The 22,449-nt window shown below is 45.9% G+C and overlaps 2 protein-coding genes across 4 annotated transcripts in view; one reads left to right on the top strand and one right to left on the bottom strand.

The window, feature by feature from the left end:
• The window catches only part of RAVER2 (ribonucleoprotein, PTB binding 2), a 29,209-nt gene extending 8,414 nt beyond the window's left edge, over positions 1 to 20,795 (top strand). The window contains exons 2-14 of the mRNA XM_066325347.1: positions 1,129 to 1,195; positions 2,132 to 2,601; positions 5,549 to 5,740; positions 6,805 to 6,931; positions 7,823 to 7,905; positions 10,617 to 10,721; positions 10,956 to 11,067; positions 12,287 to 12,495; positions 13,976 to 14,087; positions 14,440 to 14,588; positions 15,721 to 15,807; positions 16,339 to 16,452; positions 19,310 to 20,795. Of these exons, the coding sequence (XP_066181444.1) occupies positions 1,129 to 1,195; positions 2,132 to 2,601; positions 5,549 to 5,740; positions 6,805 to 6,931; positions 7,823 to 7,905; positions 10,617 to 10,721; positions 10,956 to 11,067; positions 12,287 to 12,495; positions 13,976 to 14,087; positions 14,440 to 14,588; positions 15,721 to 15,807; positions 16,339 to 16,452; positions 19,310 to 19,435 (1,953 nt within the window). The 3' untranslated portion in view covers positions 19,436 to 20,795. The remainder of the gene's footprint in view (positions 1 to 1,128; positions 1,196 to 2,131; positions 2,602 to 5,548; positions 5,741 to 6,804; positions 6,932 to 7,822; positions 7,906 to 10,616; positions 10,722 to 10,955; positions 11,068 to 12,286; positions 12,496 to 13,975; positions 14,088 to 14,439; positions 14,589 to 15,720; positions 15,808 to 16,338; positions 16,453 to 19,309) is intronic.
• A 127-nt stretch (positions 20,796 to 20,922) lies between these two features.
• JAK1 (Janus kinase 1) overlaps positions 20,923 to 22,449 on the bottom strand; it is a 64,580-nt gene continuing 63,053 nt past the window's right edge. For all 3 annotated transcript variants that reach the window (XM_066325349.1, XM_066325352.1, XM_066325350.1), the window contains one exon: positions 20,923 to 22,146. In XM_066325349.1, coding sequence (XP_066181446.1) covers positions 22,045 to 22,146 — 102 coding nt within the window. In that variant the 3' untranslated portion in view covers positions 20,923 to 22,044. The remainder of the gene's footprint in view (positions 22,147 to 22,449) is intronic.

The following is a 22,449-nucleotide window of genomic DNA, read 5'->3' as shown; positions in this document are numbered from 1 at the left end:
AAACCCCATCCTTATCACACCTCATCGGAGGACGGGTGGTGGCTGCAGAAATGCTGCCATATTTTATTCATGCAGTGTTTGACAGCTGTTAAATAGTGAAACCAGAGATTGGTGCTCTCTTGACTAAAAGGTGTGCACCTGATACCCCTCACAGAGAACCCAATTAACCTTTAGGCTCCAAATATTGGATTACCCAACTGGCAACTCCACTGAGCTGCTGGAAATCAGCTGCAATTAAACTTTCAGACGAGGCTGGTTGATTATTTTGCTTGCAGAAATCATCTGGCACTCTCGTGTATGGGATTTATCCAGGTAAAATAATGTAAATATCCAGCTTCTTACTCCTGGTTTTTCCTTGGGGTGGTGAATGCTCGTCTCTTCTTACTCACCACTGAACTGACAATAATTTGTGGGGTTTTAGGGGCACTTGCAGCTTGGTTTTTTGGGAATAGCTGCAGCAAACTCCTCCTAGACTTGCTCTTCCCCACCCTTCATCTCTTCCCATTAATTATGGGAGCAGATAACACTCTTGGGATTGATTCTCTGTTGAGCAGCTGTGCAGTAATTGATAGAGGATACTTCCCAGGGGGTCCTCTGGCCACAATGATCTGCTGGGTGAAAGAATATCCATTATTGAGAGTGAAAAATCTATTAAAGTGAACTTGAGCAGGAAACCAAAAGCAACTGTTGGGTTTTGGGGCAGCGTTGTGCCCTCAGTAACATTTGGTGGTGTGATGCTGCCAGTGTCCCTTGTCCATGTGGTATTTTAGCTATGCCAGTTGTGCTTCAGAGCAATGGAGAGGGTTTTGCTATTTAATGAGCTGTGATGTTATTTGTCTTTATCAAAAGACAGTTACAGGACGCCCTTTTGTGTTTACGTGACCCCAGAGAATGAGAAGTAAATTAATCAAATTCAGCGAGCCAGTTTTGTACATGAGATAAAAACATTGCTGCAGCAATGGTTCAAACCAACTGCTTTAAAAACAAATACTTACCAAGTGTTTCTATGGTGAACTTTTCTGTTTGTTGGGGATGGTTTTGGTTTTGTTTGAAATGAGGATGAATTTATGCACTTGCTTGGTTTTGGTGGCTTATTTAGGTGATGTTACTTGTATGTCTACCTTGCAGGAAATCCACGACTTGTTTAAGGATTATGAAATCAAGTATTGTTACGTGGACAGGAATAAAAGAACAGGTGAGAACTTAGAAATTTCATTTATTTTAATTCTGTCAGGAACATCATGTGCTGTATGTGAAGTCCTGGACTCTCACAGTTTGTCTGGTGTCCCTCAGTGGCTTTTTTTGTCACCTTCTACTAAAGCGAGGCAAAGTCGAAAACTTTCTGGTGTTGATCAGAAGCTTTTTGGCCCACTCTGGTCTCTCTCAGGAGTTCAGTGAGTGTCCCTTTGGGACAAAGCTGACCTCAGCTGCCAGAATTCCTTTGGAAAACTGGTCCTGAGGCCTCTCTTGGGACAAACCACATGTGCCTGAGAGGAAAACCTGCCCGGCTCCAGATGCATTTGCAGTTTGCTCACAACAGGAAACACTTTTGTCCTCTGAGGGTCACTGCTGTAGGTTGTCCAGAGAGGTTGTGGAATCTCCATCCCTTGGGATCCTGGGAACCTGTCTGGGTGACCCTGCTTGAGGAACAGGTTGGACAAGAGGCCCTCAGGAGGTCCCTGCCACCCTCATCCAGTTTGGGGATTGTGTAAAATGCTTTATGGACTGAAAATCCCAAAAAAAGATCTGTTAACCCCAAAGTGAGAACTTGTGGGTGTTGTCAAATCAAAGAGATTCCATAGAATCTGTGAGGTGTTGACTTCAGTGCAACATCTGATTTAGTAAATAATAGTCTGCTAGTAGAACATTGGATTTTGTTCCCCAGATACAAAATTGGGTTGGGTTCCAATTGGTGAAGTTGTGTGCATCACAACACAGTCACTTTTGGAGTTAATTGCTCACGGTCCTCAATTGATAATCCCAGATTTTAGATGTTATGTATGTAAAATAAATCTATCTATTGTGTCTTTGGGATCAATCTGCAGCTCTCCCCTGCAGTTTCACGGGGAGGGAGAGGTGTGGCCCCACATCACCTGGGGTAGGTGATGTCCCCACTGCTCCTCTCTTGCAGCATTTGTCACCCTGTTAAACGGGGAGCAGGCCCAGAGCGCCATCAGGAAATTCCACCAGCATTCCCTGCGTGGGAAGGAGATCTCCGTGCAGCTGCAGCCCACGGATGCTCTGCTCTGCATCACCAACCTGCCCCTTTCCCTCAGCATTGAGGAGTTTGAGGAACTGGTGCGTGCCTATGGCAACGTGGAGAGGTGTTTCCTGGTGTACAGCGAGCTCACCGGCCATTCCAAGGGCTATGGCTTCGTGGAATACATGAAGAAGGACTCTGCTGCCAAGGCCAGGCTGGAGCTCCTGGGCAAGCAGCTGGAGGAGAGCACTCTGTTTGCACAGTGGATGGATGTGAACCAGCTGACCACAAACCTCATTCACTCCAAGTGCCTTTGTGTGGATAAATTACAAAAAGACTGCGCTGACTCCAAGGAGCTGCTCCAGGCCTTCTCCCTGAAGTACAAACCTGTGTTCTGCCAGGTATGTTGGGTGTGTGCCTTAGGGAAAAGCAAGGTTGGCGTTGCAGCTTTGCCTCACTGCACTCTTGCTGTCTCCCAGTTTTATTTTCCCTGTCACCACTCAGCTGTGCATCTGCACAGTGGTGGGAGTGGTGATGCTGAGCTGCTCTGGGTGTGCAGTGTGATCCCTGGAGTCTGGCAACTCTGCAGGACACTGCTCCAGCGAAACGCCAGCAAAATGTTTGGAAGACATCCCCTTTATATCACTGACATCCCCTTGATCACTGACATCCCCTTATTTAATTTACTGAAAATTATTTGGGTTTTTGAGAGCTTTTGAAGTAAACCTTGCTGAAGGTTTTGTTGCTCAAAGAAAAGCCAGAGTGCACAAGTACCACAAGTGCAGCAGTGCAGGTGTGCAAAATACATCATATTATTAATATATTACTATTTAACGTGTTTTTTTCCCTAACTGAGGAAATTGCAGGCTTGGGTTCTTGGGTATTATCAGGGATAGAAGTGACACATCTTTTGGAAAGCTGGGAAGCACAAAAGGGGTGGATCCTTGCCTTTGTAGTGCAGAGGTTTCCTCCTCATCCTCTTGGCTTGTGAGATGAGATCACAAGTAAATAAATATTTATGCTGAGATCACAAATAAATGCAGCACAGATAGATCATCATAAAGAGGCAGTAGAAGGAAATCTTTCTTTGTAACCACACAGATTTCAGTTGCAGGGTTGGTTTTTTGTTGGCTTTTCCCTCAAGTGTCTGGGAAGGCTGCTCAGGGATCAGCCCCAGGGATGAGCACCCGGAGATTCCCAGCATGAGGAGCAGAAGGATCTGCAGCCTGACCACCTGCACGCCTCTCTTTTCCAACCCCAGCAATTTGTGCTTGGCCAGAGTAAATCCTTAGATTTGCCTGATCCAAATCCACCAGGAGATGAATAGATTGGAATTAACTCCTCCCAGAAAATGCCCATTCCTGGCTGTTTTGGTCTTGAGCCTGGGAATGTGTCTGGTTTCAGCATCCCCTCACTGATGCCTAAATTAAAGAGCTCTTGCTCCCCATTATTGTCTTCCTGTAAGAAGGTATTAAATGCTGCACTCAAGTCTCCTACTCAATCTTTGTTTAATTAGCTCAACAGATTGATCCTTTTAAGTCTTTTCCTTCAGGGCTTTTTTTTTTTTTTTCCCAGCTGTCAAATAATCCAGGGGCTGTTATCAGCTTCCCCAACAATTTTTCACCATCCTTGAAAATTTCTGAGCTTCAAAGAGTAAAAGATTTCTTGGGGAAAGGTGGTTTTCCCTGCCAGAGCTCTCCTGTGCAGTTAGAGGCACTCAAAAATTGACTTTTTACCTTCTTAAGTCATAATAAATCCTGGGCCACACTTGGTGTGGGTGAGGAGAGTGAGAGATATTTTCTGGAAAAGTTTAATGTAGCTCTTGTGGTGCTGCCATGGCTTAGTTCTGCTGGGAGCTCATGCAGTATTTCATCAAGTAATTGCAATCCTTTGCCCAAAATTCTTACCTGAACTCATGAAATACACTCTGGGTTATTTCATCTTATTCCAAAGTTACCATTTTTTTTGAAAAAAAACCCACTTTGATTTCTCCTCTTTTGACAACAAAAATGTTCTGTCAGGAGGAGCTGAAGCTACATAGTTACACATGGATATTAGAAAAAACGTGTTTTGTCCTTTGTTTCAACAAAATGTACCAGAAAACCTCTTTTTTTTTTTCTTCTGTCAACTTTAATTTGTCACTAAAAGGTCTCCACCTTTATCTGGATAGGAATAAAGAGCTTTTATTCAGTACCTGTTGACTTGGGAAGCGGAAAAATTCCTAAATCCTTTGCAAGAATATTGGTGGCTGCACTTGAGACGTGTTAAGGGAGTTTTTAACTGTTTTATTTTAGCTGAAACTAAAATACAGATGCTCCATAGCTTCAAACCCTTCTTTCCACAAGTACCCCAGTCTTTGCCAGTGCATCTAAACTGGTATCAAAATAAAACATAAATATGAAATGTATTTATATAGGAAATATTTGTTCTCCAGAGTCACGCTGGAACAGTGCCTTAAAGATCTGACCACCTTCTTTTTCTTCCAAATCTTAGACATTTATATTTCAATGATCAGGAGAAGTTTGTGGGGCTGAGGTTGTTTTTATCCAGTGCAATCTGGAGGAGGTTTTGTCTCTTCCCCACCAGAGCTGGTGTCAGTTTATCACTCCCATTCATTTGGAGGACTGGAGATTTTTTGCCTAAGCTTCATCCCTCCCTTCTCAGCCTGTTTTTTTGTTTGATTTAAATCTGCTCATTCTCTCCCAGAGTCTGCACACAAAGGCCAGGGCAGCGTTTGCCACGTAAGCCCTTTTCCAGTCTGCTTGATTGATCAGTCTGGCATCTTCTCTTGGCATCCCCCACCACCACAGCCTTCACATGCTCCCAAAAGGCACCAGACACTGGTGGAATTTGCATTGTTGCATGTTTCAGCAGGCTGTCATGCACCCTGATGGACGACACTTTGATTATTGCAGGCTGAAAAACAATGAGGAATAACGAGTTTATAATTACCCTGCAAAATAAAACCGGTTGTAGCATCCAGCTGTATTTACAGTTTGCTCCTCGTTCCTCCTCTGTTTGTTTAAATATTGTGTTAAATGCGTTTCATAGCTGAGGTTCTCCCTGAGGTGAGGTGGAAGTGAAGGTGGGAGTGGAAGAGGTAATGGAAGGAGTGAGCAGATAACCATGAGGAAATAATCAAGAGTCTATAAGCAAACAGACAAAGATGTGACATCCACCTTATTTCCAGCGTTTTCAGAAAGAGACCTCCTCATGGTTTTGGGGGGAAATATTAACCCCGGGTCATGCCAGCTGTGCAAGCTCTTGCAGAAGCAGGTGCCAGTGTTGCAGGGCAGCTGCTGCAGTTGCCAGTTTTCCATGCAGAGCTGGGAGCTGTTGTTGTTGCAGTTTGCCCAGGACGAGGACGGCGGCAGCGGCGACTTCGCCGTGGTGGAGTACGAGAGCGCGGAGCAGGCGGAGAGCGTGCGAGGGGCCATGGACGGGGTCACCATCAACGGCAGGAGGGTCCAGGTGTCCTTCTGTGCCCCTGGAGCGCCGGGCAGGAGCACCTTGGCAGCTCTCATAGCAGCACAGAGGATGGTGAGATCCCTGGAAACCCCTGTGGGGTGGGCTCGTCACGCCTGAGCTGGGGCTTGGGGCTGTGAGGAGGAGCCGGGCTTGGGAGGAATTTTGGGTTTAGCAAAGCTGGGTTGGACAGGGCTGGAGCTACCCTGGGATAGTGGGAAAATCCCTGCCCATGGAGAAGGAGCCGGGCTTGGGAGGAATTTCGGGTTTATTAAATCAGGTTGGACAGGGCTTGGAGCATAGTGGAATATTCCCTGCCCATGGAGAAGGAGCCGGGCTTGGGAAGCATTTTGGGTTTATTAAATCAGATTGGACAGGGCTTGGAGCAACCCTGGGATAGTGGAAGATTCCCTGACCATGGTAAAGCGTGGGGCTGGATGGGCTTTACCCAACTCAAACCATTCTGGAATTCTGTATAATCAGCCCAGTTCAGGCTCTTTCCTAGGCAAAGATGGCCAGGAAGAAGATAAAATATATCCATAAAATATCACAAAGCTACACCCACATAGCTGTGGGATTTTAGTAAATGTAATCTCCTGTAAGAGAAATCATACCAGCTCAAAACAAAAGTGACTGGGAATGAGTCACTGGACGAGCTAAAACTTGGTTTAAAACAGAGAGGCAAGAATTTGTCAGCTTTAAGATAAATTTCAAGGCAGGAGAAATAGGTTTGTTTCATGTACAGTGTAGAAGAAAGCTTTTTACACCCACATGTCTTATCAGATGATTTCCCTGGAAATTGGATGTGATCAGTGTTACATGGAGAGGCAGAAGAGTTCCCTCACTTCAGCCAGCTCTGTAAAAGAGATGAGGAGTCTGTTACAAGATCTGGTGCTCATGGCAACATTTCTTCTTCTCCTGTACTGATAACTCTGGGTTTAAGGGAAAAAAAGGAAATGTGCTTGAGATTTTTGTTGGAATGGTTTGTTAGGTGTTTCATTTGAGGGGAAAAAAAAGCAGGAAACAGGCAAGGAAATGGCTTTTTCTGTGAAATGTGTGCATTGCCATTGGAATTTGAGGGATTTAAATGTATTCCTTGTTTTCTCCTGCTTCTAATACTTTTTATCTCTTCTTTGGAGATGAGGAACAATAGGAAAGGTTTGCTTCCAGAGCCAAATCCAGTGCAGATCATGAAAAGTTTTAACAATCCAGCAATGCTGCAGATGCTGCTGCAGCCCCAGCTGCGTGGCCACGCTGTTAAACCTGGTAAGCTGTTCTGAAATAATGCAAAGTCCAACCCTGTTCTTAGTCCTGCAGGGACTTTTGCAAAGTGATTAACTAGAAATAATGTTTAAAATCTGTGCAGACAGTGTTTCAGTGTGTTTGTGCAGATAATTTCACATTTTCTGAAAGCAAAAGCAAGAGGTGCTTCGCTACACTCTTGTGCTTGGGTAAAATTCAGTGTTTCTACAAATATCCTTGTATGAACTCTGTGGGCTCTGGATATTCGTATTAGAAATGGGTTTAGAAAGAAATGTCTTTTGCAAGACTTTGCTGAACTTAAATCTGATTCTAGATCTGAATTGTGCAGCCTGAGTGTTTCTCCTGTTGTTGCCAATGTAAATCTTTATTCCTTTGGCTGCTGCCGCAGCTGTGCAGAGTATTTATTACAGCATCAGCCAGAAACATTTCTGTGCTCTAATTAGGATGTGAATAAACAGAAACCCTAATTAATCACATTTCAAATGGTGCAAGGGCTCAGAAGAGGAGCGAGGTGATGAGGAGATCAGGTGGGGGAGAGCTGAGAGTGTGGTGACAGAGAAACCCAGAAATGGAGTGTGAAGTGACCACTTCAGGGCAGAAACACTTGAGCTAAATCTGAGTTTAAAGCACTTCAGATAAAGCTGAGAGCTGGAATCAGCTCAGGAGTGAAACTCTCAGGTGTGGAGGGGACCTTGGAGCACTCACATTCTGGTGATTTTACATCAAAAGGTTCCACAGCCTCTCCCAACCTCAACCAGTCTGTCATTCCCTTATAATAACCTTTGTACACTTAAAAATGTCCTGGAAAGCAAATTAAAAAACACAGGATAATTCTAAAGATTTTTACTTGCTTAATTTGTAAAATGCACGATTTTTTTTGTGTTTCTTGAGCAGTTCTTGGAGCATCTGCAGGTTTACCTCACCTCATAAATTCAGCAGTTGGGTCACCTTTTTTGCAGTTGAATAAAGTTCCTCAGGTATGTGACAAAAAAAAAACACCAAACCCCTGTGATCAAAAGAGGTATTTGGGGAGATTTTAACATGAGATATCCTAAAGTTTTAGGGAATTACAGCTGAAATCAAATGTTCTTGTTAGAGCTCTTAGGAAAGTTGTGAGACAGGAGAGCAGGCAGTGCTGACTGTCCAAAATAGAGTTATTCTCTCTAAATTTTTGACTTAAAACCTGCCAGTGTAAACAAAACTTTGTCATTACTGGCAGAAAAAAAACCCCCTTCTTTAAATCCTCTCCTCAAGGAGCCTGGCACATCCCTTTCTCCTGGAGCTGCTCATCCACACTCCTGGAGAGCCTTTATGGATTTATCTGACACAAACCAATGAGTTCAGCACCTTCAGCTTCATTTTCCAACTTGCAGGGACCCAAATCTGCCATAAAAAAAAGTGGTTTTAAATTTTTCTTTGTCGCTCATAAACCCCTCAAGGTTCTCCTGGAATTCCAGATGGAATTGCAGAATTCCAGACAGATGATGGGAAGGATCTTTGGGATGAGTTTGTGTTAGGAATTGAGAAGGAGAAAATGCCACCCTCACAAGCAGAATTTCTGCCTTGAGCTGAGCTGCTCTCAGGGATTTCTCCAGCTCTTGTCAGGAGCCAAAAAATTGAATTTAATGTTCATGGTTGGGATTTACACAAATACCTACAAGGGACTGGAGCTGATCACTTGGCCTTACTTTTTCTAATGTTTCAGAAATTCCCATTTGAAAAACAAAATCCCCTTCAGCATCAATTATTTCTGCAGTTCTTTTGGCAAACACAGGCTAACAGAACTAAAAAAAAAAAAACACTCAGCTAAAATGCAGAAATATTCCTTATGTTAAGTATGTTGAGCTTCTTTATTTTTTCCTCTAAAAACTGCTAGGTGAATATATATAATTTTGAATAAATGCTGCTTAATTTATTCAAATTAATAATTTAATTAAATTATTTTAAATAAAATTAGTTGCTTTTGCCAATTAAAAAAACCCCACATCTTATTTGGGCTTTTTTTTTTAATTTAAATGACATTTTCAATTGGTCTGTTTCAGTTTCTGCTGCTCTCTCTTCAGCCTGTGTTTCCTTGGATGTGTTTGGAGCTCACAGCTGGAGCCAGGGATGTTTTCCACAATTAACAGTGGGATTGATGATGATCCAAAGGTTTTTTCCAGTGGTTTTTGGCTTGGGAGAGCTGCAGCCAAACAACTTCATATTTTCTCTGTTCAGAGACTTAAAAATCTCTTTTTCTTCCTGGGAGCTTCCTGTCATTTAATGAGCTCCAAAATTGAATTTTAGAAGGATTTGATGATCCCAATTTCTTCTATAAGTCACATTTTTCTCTTTCTGGGTGATTTATTCTGGAGAATTCTCTAAAGGCAGAGAAGCAGCTCACTGTTTTATTTTTATTGTCTTAAAATTCAGAAATTAATTGTCACTGAAACACCTCCCCAGTTGAGGTGATTGAGCTCCCTGCATGTCTTGGGTTTCTCTTTTATATTCAGGGCTTTGTAAAGTAACAGAATGAGAATAAATATTTTAAAATAATTATTTATAGAGGATTCAACAGGCAGGATTTGCAGGTTATTCACCCAGTCATTTTTCAACTCAAAACCAGCCTGATTTTCAACTTGTTTCTCTTAATTTCTCTTAGTTATAAACTATCCTGAGCTAAAGTAATGCATTTTCAGCTCTCTCAGGGATGTTTCCCTCAGTCATCCAGCAATTTATTAAATCTTGATTAATCCAGAGCCTTTCCTCTGAGGATTCTGACCAGACTGATTTTTCCACTCTCTTATTTCTGCAAGTTTTGCAATTGAGCCCATTTTGCTTTGTTGCTGGAGCCAAGTTTAGAAGGAGCAGCCCCTGGCACTGGTGACAAGAACCAGCCCTGCATCATTTCTCCTGGAAATCACTGAGACAATTAAAACAGATGCATAACTAATCTAGATATGGCACATCTTTGTTTGGAAAAGCACATTTCTGACGCCAGAGGATTGTATTTTACTCCAGGAGATGATATTTTAGTTATAAAGGGTTTCTCCCCCTAGGGAATTTAACCCTGCCACCCAGAAAAACAGCCTGGAAATATTTGGGAGGTGTTTTGCAGTCTTCATTCCCTGGGTTTGGTGATAAAAAATAATAAGGAGGGGTGTACTTGGTGTGATCACAGTGTCCTGTGTATTTATTTTTGTACAACACCCTATAGAACAACCTATATTTTACTGGCAGGTGATGCTGCCAGACACTTCCAGGCCTGCAGCATAAATCAGGGTGTCTTTTAAAGTTTATTTTAAGCCTCAGTGCTGGCCAGAGCTCATCATGTTGAATATACCGGTGGCAGAGTCTGAAGAGAGTGGCCCCAAAGTTATTAATTCAGTGGCTCAGTTCTGGTGGCAAACTGATCCAGAATATTTTGAATGAACAGTGTGAATATTTTATAGACTTGCCGATCTGCAGGCATTGTGATTTGTCAGGTTTTAATGGCTCTGGAGTAGGATTTCATGCACATGAAACATATCTGGATACTTCTCTGAAGCAAAATCAGTTCTGTGGAGGAAATTTTTATTTTCCTTTGCTGTCCTAACTCAAAATCTTAGTTTTGGTTTTTTTTTTTTTTTTTTTTTTTCAAGCGGTGTTGTGTGAAGATGTTTCAAGCCTACTGTGTTCTCCCTGACTAATTGTTTTAATCCTTTCTCAGAGCTCAATTCTGGGGAGCACCTCCAGCCTGCTGCTGCAGAGCCCTGCTCACCTGCCCCTGCCCCAGCAGCAGCTGCTGAAGATGGAAAACATGCAGGCAAACAGTGTAAGGCCATCCCTGCACCTCTGATTCCCTTTGAACACTCCTACAATCCCTAAAAGAAATCATTTTTATCGTCAGGCACCCACAGTCTTGAAGTTCCCTCCCAACCCACTCATGGTTCTTGGATCCTTGACCAGTTTAGTGGAGCTGAGAAGGTTGAGGATGGTGGGAGTTGTAAAAAACAGCCATGAGCAGATGATTTGAATCACTGACACGGTTTTCTCTTCTTCCTTTTAGAAACCAGGTTTGCTGGGTGAACCTCCAACAATGCTGCTGCAGACAGTGCTGGGCATAGGGGTGATGCCAGCAGTGAACTCAGGCCTGGCAGCACGAGGAGAAGCTCTCAAGTGTAATTGACGTTTTATTTCATCCCAAAGCACTAAAAAATGCCCAGCTTCCCCTTGTGCACCTGATTTTCTCCCTGTGTCACCAAAGCAGGGCTTAAATCCTCTGCTGGCTCAGTTACTGCCTTTTTTTGTACACTTATAATATGCTTTTATTTAGAGGTGACATTTGAGGGAGTTTCTCAAAGCAGGTAAATGTGAGCTGCTTGAGAGGCACCACAAATTTGCTCTTTATTTTATTAAGAAATGAGTTTTAACCACCAGTCTGTGACAGATGTTGATTTGGAATGCAAATTTCTGTGCCACTGATGCCCTCAGTATTTAGGAGGAAATGTCAGTTGGATACTGGGAATGTTCACCTGGAGAAGAAAAAGCTCCAGGGAGAGCTCAGAGCCAATTCCAGTGGCTGAAGGAGCTCCAGGAGAGCTGGAGGGGGACTGAGGACAAGGAATTGTAGGGACAGGACACAGGGGGAATGGCTTTAAGCTGAAAAAGGGTAGATTTAGATGAATACTGGGGAGGAATTCCTGGCTGGGAGGGTGAGGAGGCTCTAGAATAGAATTCCCAGAGAAGCTGTGGCTGCCCCTGGATCCCTGGGAGTGTCCCAGGCCAGGTTGGAGCACCCTGGGACAGTGGAAGGGGGTAGGAATGGATGATCCTTAAGGTCCCTCCCACCCCAAACCATTCCAGGATTTTCTGATCCTCCAAAACACAGTTTCCTCCACTGTGTTCTGCAATCCTGGCCGTGCTCTGAGTCATGGCAGTAACCAGCAGCAAGGGAAAGGTATCCAGAAAGCTCCTCAGAAAATCCAGATTTTCATTTTGGAGAGCACTTTTCCAGCTCTTTCAGTTGAAGAAATTCTTCCTAATGCCAGCTGAGGTGGGGTTTCCCCCACTGTTCCCGTCCAGCATCCTCCAGGATGTTGTTCCCGGGTTTGGTTTTTTATTGTTGAAAATGACAGGAAACACTAAGTGAGTTATCACAGGGAATGTTTAGAAAAGTCAGAGTTTTATTGAATCAGCTTGAAGTTGACTTGTTTGCTTGTGGGACGGGAAAGGAACAAAGGAATTTCGTTGAAAACCAATGAAGTAGATCTGGAATTGTCCTCCTCCTCCCTCATTAACCCCACAACCAAACCCTCTGTAATAAATCCCGTCTAACAGCGAAGTTTCTCCATTTATGGCTGGCCGCAGCATCTAACCCTGCTCCCATTCCAGCAGCAGCAGCAGCAGCAGGGATGGGCATGCTGCCGTTCTTCCCCAGTCAGCACCTCGTTGGACAGGCCGTTCCCGGGCCCAACGCTGCGGACAAAGGCGAGGCGGTGCCGGGGGCTCAGCCCTTCCCCGCGGGGCTGCCCAGCCTGCCCGGGGCCCTGCGCGCCGCTCACTGCAAGGCGCCCGCCCAGCTGAGGGGCTGCGACCCCGCACCGGGGGTAAGGCCGGCGGCGGGCGCTGCTCCTGCCCTGCTTTGGTGTGCCCTGCTTTGGTGTATCCTGCTTTGTGTGCTCTCTCCTTTGGTGTGCCCTGCTTTGGCGTGCTCTCTCCTTTGGTGTGCTCTCCTTTGCTCTTCTCTCTCCTTTGCTGTGCCCTGCTTTGGTGTTCTCTCTCCTTTGCTGTTCTCTCTCCTTTTCACTTCGCTCCTTTTCACTCTTGCTCCCTTCTTTTCCTCCTCTTTTCCTCCTTTTCTCCTCCTCTTTTGCTCCTCTTTTCCTCCTCTTCTCCTTCTCCTTCTCCTTCCTCCTTCTCCTTCCTCCTTCTCCTTCCTCCTTCTCCTTCCTCCTTCTCCTTCCTCCTTCTCCTTCCTCCTCCTCCTTCCTCCTCCTCTCCTCCTCCTCCTCCTCCCCCTCTTCCTCACCCTCCTCTTCCTCACCCTCCTCCTCCTCCTCCCTGCTCCTCCTTCCTCCTCCTCCTTCCTCCTCCTTTTCCTCCTCTTCCTCCTCCTTCCTCCTCCTCTTTATTCTGTCCACCCTTGTGTCTGTGGTGTAAAATTTGCTCCATCCCAGGAGCACCGTGGAGCCGCCCCGAGGTCACGGCATTGTGGATAATGGGAGAACAATGCTGCTCCTTGGTGGTCCAGCTGAATGAACAAAGGAGGCTCCACATTGCTGCAGGGCCTGTTTCCATGTGTCTGATGATGAAATTCATCTCAGGGGCAGTGTCTCCTTTAAAGGCCAAAAATCGAACTTGGGGTTGAATTTTGTGATTAATCAGGAGCAGTTCTGGGATGGAGGGGGGGCTCTTTGGGTTTCCAGGTGCTTGTGTGTGCATATAAATATTCCACTTTGAATTAACAGGTTTTTAAAATGTTATTTATTCCCTTGAAGGTGAGGTGTGTGAGGGTAATGGGATGGGATTTAAGTGGTCTCATTCTTTCAGAATTTTTTTTTCTGCCCTTAACAAAATTTACCCTTTTTATAATATACATCAATACTTCGACATTTTTGGGGGGAAACATGTGCTTTATTCATGATTTTCCTGACATTTGGCCTTTATTTCCTTGTGTCTCCAAGTGAAAAGAGTTGATTTTGTTTTGGCTGTGTACTTAATGTTCACTCCCTGCGTCTGGAATTGTTCGAGTGATTATTATTCCTTCACTGGCGTATAAAAGGTTTTCTTCTGTTTGTTTGTTTGTTTTGTAATATCCTTTAGGAACTTGCAGCCTGAAGAGAAACATTCCTACAAAAACTATTTGGTAGAAAAAACTGCAGGGAGTGTCCAGATTGCTGAAATAAAATGGAACTTTTCAAGGATTTGACTTCGAAAGTTTCATTTTATTTCAAAAGTTGCATTTCAGAAGTTGTTTTTTTTTTTTTTTCCATAGGAATAAGCTTTTTCCAGGACCCTGATGGGCCACTTAACCTTGTTTCTGATCAATTTTATATGAATTTAATGCAAACTGCCCTTTTTTTTCAGGCTCCCTTGAAAAAACAGACTTCTCTGCTTGGAGAACCTCCAAAAGAAATTCGGCTGAGCACTAACCCCTACTTGAATTTGGCAAGTGTTCTGCCTGGTATCTGTCTGCCAGGTAAGCAAACATTTCGTGGATTTCATTGCCAAGTCCCACAGCCAGAGCGTGGCAAATATTTATCCTGTTTGCCTGGTAAATCCAGTGACCACAGCATTAATCCTTAAGGAAATCTTATAGTGTGTCTTAAAATTGCAAATGAATTTATCCTGTTGGTTACATTTTCAGAGGCTCACAAACTTGTAGAAGCTTTTCAGTTATTAGTAGCACTGATGAATTTGGGGCACAGCCTAATGTGAAAAGGCAAATTTCAATTTTAATCCTGGAATAGAACCTGATTTGTGTGGGTTTTTTTTTTTTTTTTTTTTTTACAAAAAAACCAGGTGTTTATTCAGATTCTTTGTGTTCCCAGCAGCAATTGCCAGCAAAGCCTCCAGTCCTCCACAGCAGACCAGCCTTCCAAACAATGTCATGGATGCTGCTGTGTCTCAGGGAACTGCATCACAACATGCAATGGAAAATTACTTCAGTTATTCCCAGCAGCCTGGGGAATACCCACAGGTAGGAATTGCACAGCCTGGAGCCTCTGGGTTCTCCCAGAGCTGCTCCTTGGTTTTTCTGGGTGTTCATCCTGAGCCTCTCCACTGCCACTTGATTTTTCAGTGTTTAGAGCAGGTTTAGCACAGAGAACATTCCCTGCTGAAATCACAGCCCTTGAAAAAATTTGCTTCTTGAGAGCCTGGACTTGGGGCACTCATTAAAAAATGACTTCTCAGCACCTCTGCCTTGGCTTTTGTCTGCCTTCAAGGCCCAGAGGTTTTTCTCTTTGCCTTCCCCAGAAGTTTTTAAGTGTTGAACTTTGGCTGGATCCCAGAGAGGAGAGCTCTGCCTGCCTGTTCCTGCAGAGCCTGGGGGATGTTTGCCAGCTGCTGTCAGTGACAGGATGTGCTCCCCATCTGCCCCATGTGCTGATCACAGCCTGGCCAGGAGCTGCTGCAGCCTCTGCAGAGTGTTTGCAGTGCTCAAGGCCAGCTCCACTGGGAGGGAACATTCCCGTATTTCCATTAACCATCCCGAGGCTGGATGGAGCTGTAACTGCACAGATCAAATCTGTCCCTTAGTGGGGACACAGAGTCTGTGCTGGGCTGCTGGCAGGGACAGCTGTGAGCCCCCAAACTCCTGGCAGTCAGGTGGCTCCTGAGGAAGGAGAGGGTTGGGATTGGGAGACTCCCAGCATGGCCAGAGAGGCGAGCAGGAACAGGGTCACTGCCCAGAGCAGGAGCTTTGCCAGGAGCCAGACACCTCTTGGGTCACATCTGGTGCCTAAAGGGGCTCCAGGAGAGCTGGAAAAGGACTGGGGACAAAACACAGAGGGACAGGACACAGGGAATGGCTTCCCACTGCCACAGGGCAGGGCTGGGTGGGATTTTGGGAATTAGGGATTGTTCCCTGGGAGGGTGGGGGGTGCTCAGAGAAGCTGTGGCTGCCCCATCCCTGGAGGTGTTCCCAGAACAGGAATGGTTGTGCCTGCCTCACAGGTGCCTCTTGTATGTTTTAAGCACTTCCCATGATTTTAAATGTTTGGTTGGAGCTTCACCGCTGGCGCTGAAGGTGTTTTGATGCTTCTTGGAGAGGTTGGGGTTGTAAGGGTTGTAGGCAGACATGGGAAGGGATTTCTGCTCCTCTGTAGGAGGCTGTGCAGCACTGGTACCAGCATTATGCCCAGGCACACCACTCTGCCCAGGCCAGAGTGGATGGCTTGGAAAATGAAGCCTCTGAGGTGAGAAATCGTTTCATTGTCTTGCTGTCTCCACTGGCTGTTGCTGCCATCAGCTTTTGGACACCTGCTTTGTGTGTTGGCACAGGAATGAGGGGCTGGAGATCGTGGGGTGAGGGCACTGCATGGGCACACTGCTGCAGGGCAGCCCTGCACCCCCTGGGGTCACCCCCAAAACATCCCTCTCTAAATCCCACCATCCAAAATCACCTGCAGTGCTCAGGAGTGGATTAAAATCTTCCCACCAGGAAGCAGCACACCATGAATGGCATTTCCCAGGGCTGAATTTGCCAGCACTGAAGGGCTGTTTCTTGCCCAAGCTGACGTTTTTGTGACCAAGGAGAAAAACACTTTTTAAAGGAATTACACAAACTAAACCGTCGTCCAAATCCCACATTTTGCTCTGAGCTGCTGTGAATTGCACCTCCTGTCACTCAGCTGTTTCCATACCTGCTGAGAGCTCATCACAAAAGCGAAGAAAAGAATTATTAACCCTTTTTTCCTTCTACTTCATGGATCCTCTTCTGGATTCAGGAATCTACGGGTGGATCTTTCCCAGATTACAGCAGCTGCCTGCAGGTGGTTCCTGCCCTTTTGAGCGGAGCCCAGCAGGGCTTGCAGCCTCCTCCAGCAAATCCCTTAAAGCAGGTGAGAGGAGAGAAGGAGCAGCGGCTGCAGAGGCTCCTTCCCTGGCTGGTGCTGCCCCCGAGTGGAGCTTTCCCTCTGAATCCCTGCTCCACACAATTCCGGGGAATGTGAGCAGAGGTTGGGGCAGCTCCAGAGCCCTGCAGAGCTCCTCTCAGTGCCCCAAAACCCACGGGCAGAGCCAGGCTGGGGTTTTGGGAGCTTCTTGGACAGATGGGAGTGTTCAAAAAAGCCTGGAAGGAGGCAAATGAAGTAGGAAGAGAGGAGAAGGTTGGATTTAATTTGGTGTTTGCTTGACTTGCAGATGGTTTGCACTAGGATAGAATCTTTGAAGTGGAGAGAGCTGCTCAAAGTGTCCTGGAAAGCAAATTGAAAAACACAGCATAAATCTAAAGATTTTTACCTGCCTGATTTGTAAAACACATGATTTTTTTTTTTTTTGGTGTGTTTCTAAAGCAGTTCCTGGAGCATCTGCAGGTTTACCTGGTCTTGGGCAGCATCCAGGTTATGAACAGCCCCTTCACTGGATGCTGGGGATAAAATGGCTTTTATTTGGGATTACAGCAGGTGTCAGCTGCAGCTCAGGCTCACTGAGCAAAGCTCCTTTTGCTGGTGCTCCAGTGGACACTGAGCTCTCATCAGTAAATGGAGTGGGAATGCTTTAGGAACAGTGAGTTTCTGGAGTTTATGGTTAGGATTTAGAACGAACTGCTGAGGAATTCCTGTCCCTGTGCTGTAGGTGAATCCCATTGTTTTTATGGGGATGGGGAGATATTAATCCTGTGGGATTTAATGATGAGATGCCTATTTATTTTTTTTTTTTTAAGATTTTGAGGGCCATGCATTCCTTTTAACTCCAGCAATTCCTGACTCCTGGCTAGAGCTGGCTGGGACATGATTTGGGGTGGAGATGGCCAAAGCCTGGCCATGGGCTGGGACATGAAAAATGTTGAGTTTTCAGATTCCCAAGAGCTCTGACATGGCTGGAAATGATGGAATGGCAGCAGAAGGAGAAGAGTGAGGGGTTTGAGCCAAGCAGCACCTCTCAGTTTCTCTCCAGAGAGGTTCCTGGGGTGTGCAGAGCAGCTCCCTGGGATGGTGGTGTTCATGCCAGGAGCCATAAAAGGCAGGAGGAGCACTGTCAGTCCCTTGGCACAGGCACAGCAGCACAGTTTGCTCCAAAGTGCTGGAATTGCAGATAAATCTCAGTGAAGAGGCTGCTCCCCAGGAGGCTCTGCCAGTTCAGTGTGTGGCTGTGCTTGCAGGGTCCCTGCAGCTCCTTTCAATCCTGCTTTTTTGGGGGTTTGTTTTTTTAATCCTGGTGTTTCAGAGGCTCGGGAGGAGCAGGGTTGGGAGATTTGTGTGAAGCTCAGGACCTGCTGGGGGGCCACAGGACATGGGTGACATCCCTGTGGTTTTCAGAACTGCAGGAGAGAGGACAGGGAAAACTTCCCTCAAACAATTTTGTGTTTCTGATGAAGGTGCCCCCAGGTTGAAACTGGACTGAGCAGGAGCAGTTTGAGCTGTGCAAGTGAACAGCACAGGGTGCTTGGAGAGCTGCTGGGAACGGTTTTCCCCAAGGGAAGGTGAAGCCAGGGAGCCCTTGGGGCAGCCTTAGAGCAGCTGTGGCCTCACAGAAACCCCACTCTGGGCCCCTCAGGGCTGAGTGTGCCAGAGCTGAAATTCCAGTTAAAGATCCATTGCTGCTCCCTCCATCCCCTCACTCCTGAGATCCTGCCCAGAGCCGCTCTGGCACAGCTGGAAAATTCATCTCTCACCCCCTGGCTGGGTGTGGGAACAGGGCCAGGGCTGTTCAACCCCTTCAGCTCTCCAGGAGGGATGAAAGGTGCCTCATCCTGAGGGCTGGGGATGTCTGCAGCAGCTGCAGGACAACACCCAAGCCATTCTCCCACTGGATTTTATCCATGTGCTGTGCAATGAGGCCGCCTGGCCCAGGCACCACAGGTTTAAACCAACACAGCACTTCCGCACCACAGGAATTGCCAAAAGCTGAGGGGCTCCCAAGGAATTCTCTTGGCTCCAGGTAATACAGCAAGTCCTTGACCTCTCTGGAGGGACACCACGGACTTGGGAGCGTTAATATCAAAAAACAGCTTTAAACAGTACTTGAAAACCTGGGAAATGCCTTTTCCCAGCACTGCTGGAGGTTTTCTACCCGAGTGGTCAGGCCTGTGGAACCAGGGGAGTGTGACCCTTGTGGGGCTGGGCAGTGTCCAGACAGGGACAGAGGGATGGACTTTTTCCTTTTTCTCCTTTCCTTTCCTTTCCTTTCCTTTCCTTTCCTTTCCTTTCCTTTCCTTTCCTTTCCTTTCCTTTCCTTTCCTTTCCTTTCCTTTCCTTTCCTTTCCTTTCCTTTCCTTTCCTTTCCTTTCCTTTCCTTTCCTTTCCTTTCCTTTCCTTTCCTTTCCTTTCCTTTCGCCTTTCCCCTTTCCCCTTTCCCCTTTCCCCTTTCCCCTTCCCCTTTCCCTTTCCCCTTTCCCCTTTCCCCTTTCCCCTTTCCCCTTTCCCCTTTCCCCTTTCCCCTTTCCCCTTTCCCCTTTCCCCTTTCCCCTTTCCCCTTTCCCCTTTCCCCTTTCCCCTTTCCCCTTTCCCCTTTCCCCTTTCCCCTTTCCCCCTTCTCCTTTCCTTCTCTCCTCTTCTCCTTTCCTTCTCTTCCCTTCACTCCATCCATCCATCCCCTCATCAGCTGTGATCCTTTTATCAGTGGGATTTTTTAGGGAAAACGGGGTGGATGCGGAAGGGCTGGACTCTTTGCCATCAGTTCCCGGGCACTCTCAGCCCGGGGCGCTGTTCCCTGGCGGCGGTGGCTGCAGTGTCCCTTGTGCGGTGTCGCCCGCAGGTGGCCCCGAAGCGCAGCTCCTCGTACCTCATGTCGTCCCCGGAGCCCGGCGCCGTGGAGTTCCCGGCTCCCGGCGGCGCCGCGCGTTACTCCGAGTCGTCGCTGAAGAAGAAGCGCGTGTATTGATGGATCCATCCCCAGGGATTCTCCGTGGATTCCCAGCCCGGCCCCGGGGGAGGGAAGGCAGCTGGGAATCCAGTCCCTCTGTATTTATTGCTGCCTTAACTTCAGACAAGGAATTCTTTCTGCTTGGTGAGTGTCCCGAGAGGAGCCAGCTCTGTCCCGGTACATCCAAGGACACCGAGTGACATCCGGGGCGTGACAAAAGTGGTGGCTGCTTTCACTTGGAGAGGAGGGGACAGCGTTGGCTTTGTCACCTGGGGGCTGAGGGACAGAGCACAGGGACTTGGGGAGCTGGGACAGCTCCAGCTGAAAGCAATAAAAACCCAGAGGAAAGAAAGCTGATCCTCTCTGCAGTCCTCAGCCTGAGGAAGTTAAAAGAGGAAGTCTTGATAGGAATTATTTTGTATTTTTTTAACTCAGAATGTGTGTGTGTGGGGTTTTTCCAACTTTCCTTTTTCCAGGATTAAGAGCTCTGCATTTACAGCCTTTCAATTTTTAATATTCCTTCTTAATCCTGGGACGGAGTGATACCAAATGGATTCCCAGAGCCCTGGTGATGTTCTCAATAAATGCCTCTTCAAAGGGAGTTGCTGTCCTGTGCTGCCTTGGAATATTCCCTGGGATTTGCTGAGCTCATCCTTGGACAGTGGAATTACTTTGGTTTTGGGCTGAGAATCCACAGCTTTTCCATGGAGGAAATAATTCCCAGTGTGAGGCAGCATCCTCCTTCCACAGGTGTGGGACAGCTCTTCCTGGGCCACCCCACATTTGTTTCCCACTTTTTGAGTGTATTTTCCTTTTTCTGTTGTTGTTTTGGGGTTTTTTTAAAGACTTTTTGTATTTTTAGCTTATTATCAGCTCTGGCTGGAGTTGTTCTCTTCTGCCCTCAGCTCTTGGAGCTGGAGATCAGCAATCCTTCCTTTGCCATCAGGTAAATGAGGAGCCAGCCCTCATTCCAAGGCTTTCCCCCTTGGAATCCTGCTGCAAATCCATTGGGATTGAGTTCACCCAGGCCAGGAGCCACCTCCTTTCCTTCTCCCTTTTCTTTGCTAGAGAACACTGAAGCCATTTTTTCAATACTGATTTTTTTTTTTTTATTAAAAGTCTTAAAACTTTGCCTTTCAAGCTTTGGGATGTGACCAAGATCCACGTTTTCAAAGCTTAAAAAAAAAAAAAAATCCCAGTCAAAATCCCTTTTCCCTCAGCTGCTGGAACTGCTCCACAAAGAGGAGCCAGGAGCTTTTCTGGGATTCTGCCTGTATGTATGGATAAATTCACTTGTAATATTTTGTTTCAACTGTTTGTATATGCAACTTTCTCAACTTGTTACACTTTTAAATGAAAATAAATTGTTGGTACTTAATTCAAGTGGATTTTTTGGGGGCGGGGAGGGGGGAAAGAGCCCTGGACTCCTTTAATCAGGTAAGGTAGGAAAAGAACACCATTAAAAACTCTCCTCTGATTAATTTGTGATTAAAAAGGGAGGCACATGGAGAAAAAAAAATCTTTATTAGACTTGTTTGTATAAAGAGTAACAAAGTGCTTCCAGATTAAATTCAGCTTCCTAAGTGACATACAGAAACAATAACACTGTAAAAATAAATCTGACCTCCTTGGAGCTCATAATTACCATTTTTATATATATTTATATTCATATTTATATATATATAGACCTCTTTCTATTATTGCCAAAACTTGAGGATCTCTTCAGAGCCTTTTCCAGCTCCAGGTGTGGTAGGAAAAAACGATGGCAGCAGAAGGTTCCAGTTAAACCACTCATGGGCTGAGTCAAAATGGTTTTTAAAAACATTTTGTTGGAGGGGTTCCCATTCCTTAGGACAGCCCTGAGTGCTCAGGCCTTGCTTTCCTTTGGGATAATCCCCTCCAGATTCTGGGCATGGACTGGGTTCTTTCCCATCCCCAGGAATTCCTTCCCTGCACATCCCTCAGGGATGCAACATTCAGGCTGGGAGCAGCTTCAGGGGGAAAATGTGGGAGTGGAATAAGGAAAAGCAAATTATTTATCCCAAAACTGGGGTGTTCTCACTGAAACCACACAACTGTACCCACCCCTCCACGCTTCTGGGGGTGGTGGTTTTAACCTTTTTTTTTTTTTAAATACCTGTAAGAGCTCAAGACTGGGGCCTGGTGGGTTAAAAAGAGCTGGAATTTTTGCCTTCCCTGTATTTTTCTGCTAAAGTTGTTTTGTTTGTGACCAGGATTTAAGTGCACGTGAAGGAGATCTTGTCAGCTGACTTGAAAAATCATGAATGGAGCCCTCTCACATCCACTGGCTGAGGTTTGAGCTGAGAAATGCAGTGCATTTTCCCAGCTCACATCAGGGCAATTCCAATTGTGGCACAACCACAATCAGAGCAGGATAAAACTGCCCTGCAAGAACAGCAGCAAAGGGAGCTGGAGTTCATTTTGCCCCAAACCTTTTAAATTCTTTTACTCCAACTCTTCAATCCGTTGGTAAAAGAATCCTTTAGAATCACATCAGCCCAGCCAGAGTACAAATTACAGGAGTGGGGGAAAAAAAACAAGGAATAGCCTTGGGCATAGACAGTTTGCTGGGCATTTAAAGTCCTGACAGGATTAAAAAAAATTAATTACATTTTACTCATAATTGTTTCAAATCCTTGGATCAGGTTGTGGAAGGTGGTGCGTTCATCGTGTTTGTAGATCCAGCACTTCCTCATCAGCTGATCCACCTGGCAGCACAAACAGGGAGATGGTTCAAGGAAGGAAATTGTAAAGGAATTTCTTGGGGTTTTCCAGTAAAGACAATGGGGCAGTGTCCCTGAATGGACAGAAACCCCTCAGGTGTTGGGCAGGGACCTGAGCAGGGGGGTTTGGTCAGTTTAAACCAACACAGCACTTCCACACCACAGGAATTGCCAAAAGCTGAGGGACTCCCAAGGAATTCTCATGGCTCCAGGTAATACAGCAAGTCCTTGACCCCTCTGGAGGGACACCACGGACTTGGGAGCGTTAATATCAAAAACCATCTTTAA

Source organism: Sylvia atricapilla, chromosome 9 (assembly GCF_009819655.1).
Source record: "Sylvia atricapilla isolate bSylAtr1 chromosome 9, bSylAtr1.pri, whole genome shotgun sequence".
Taxonomy (NCBI): domain Eukaryota; kingdom Metazoa; phylum Chordata; class Aves; order Passeriformes; family Sylviidae; genus Sylvia; species Sylvia atricapilla.
This window is presented reverse-complemented; position numbering and strand designations above follow the sequence as displayed.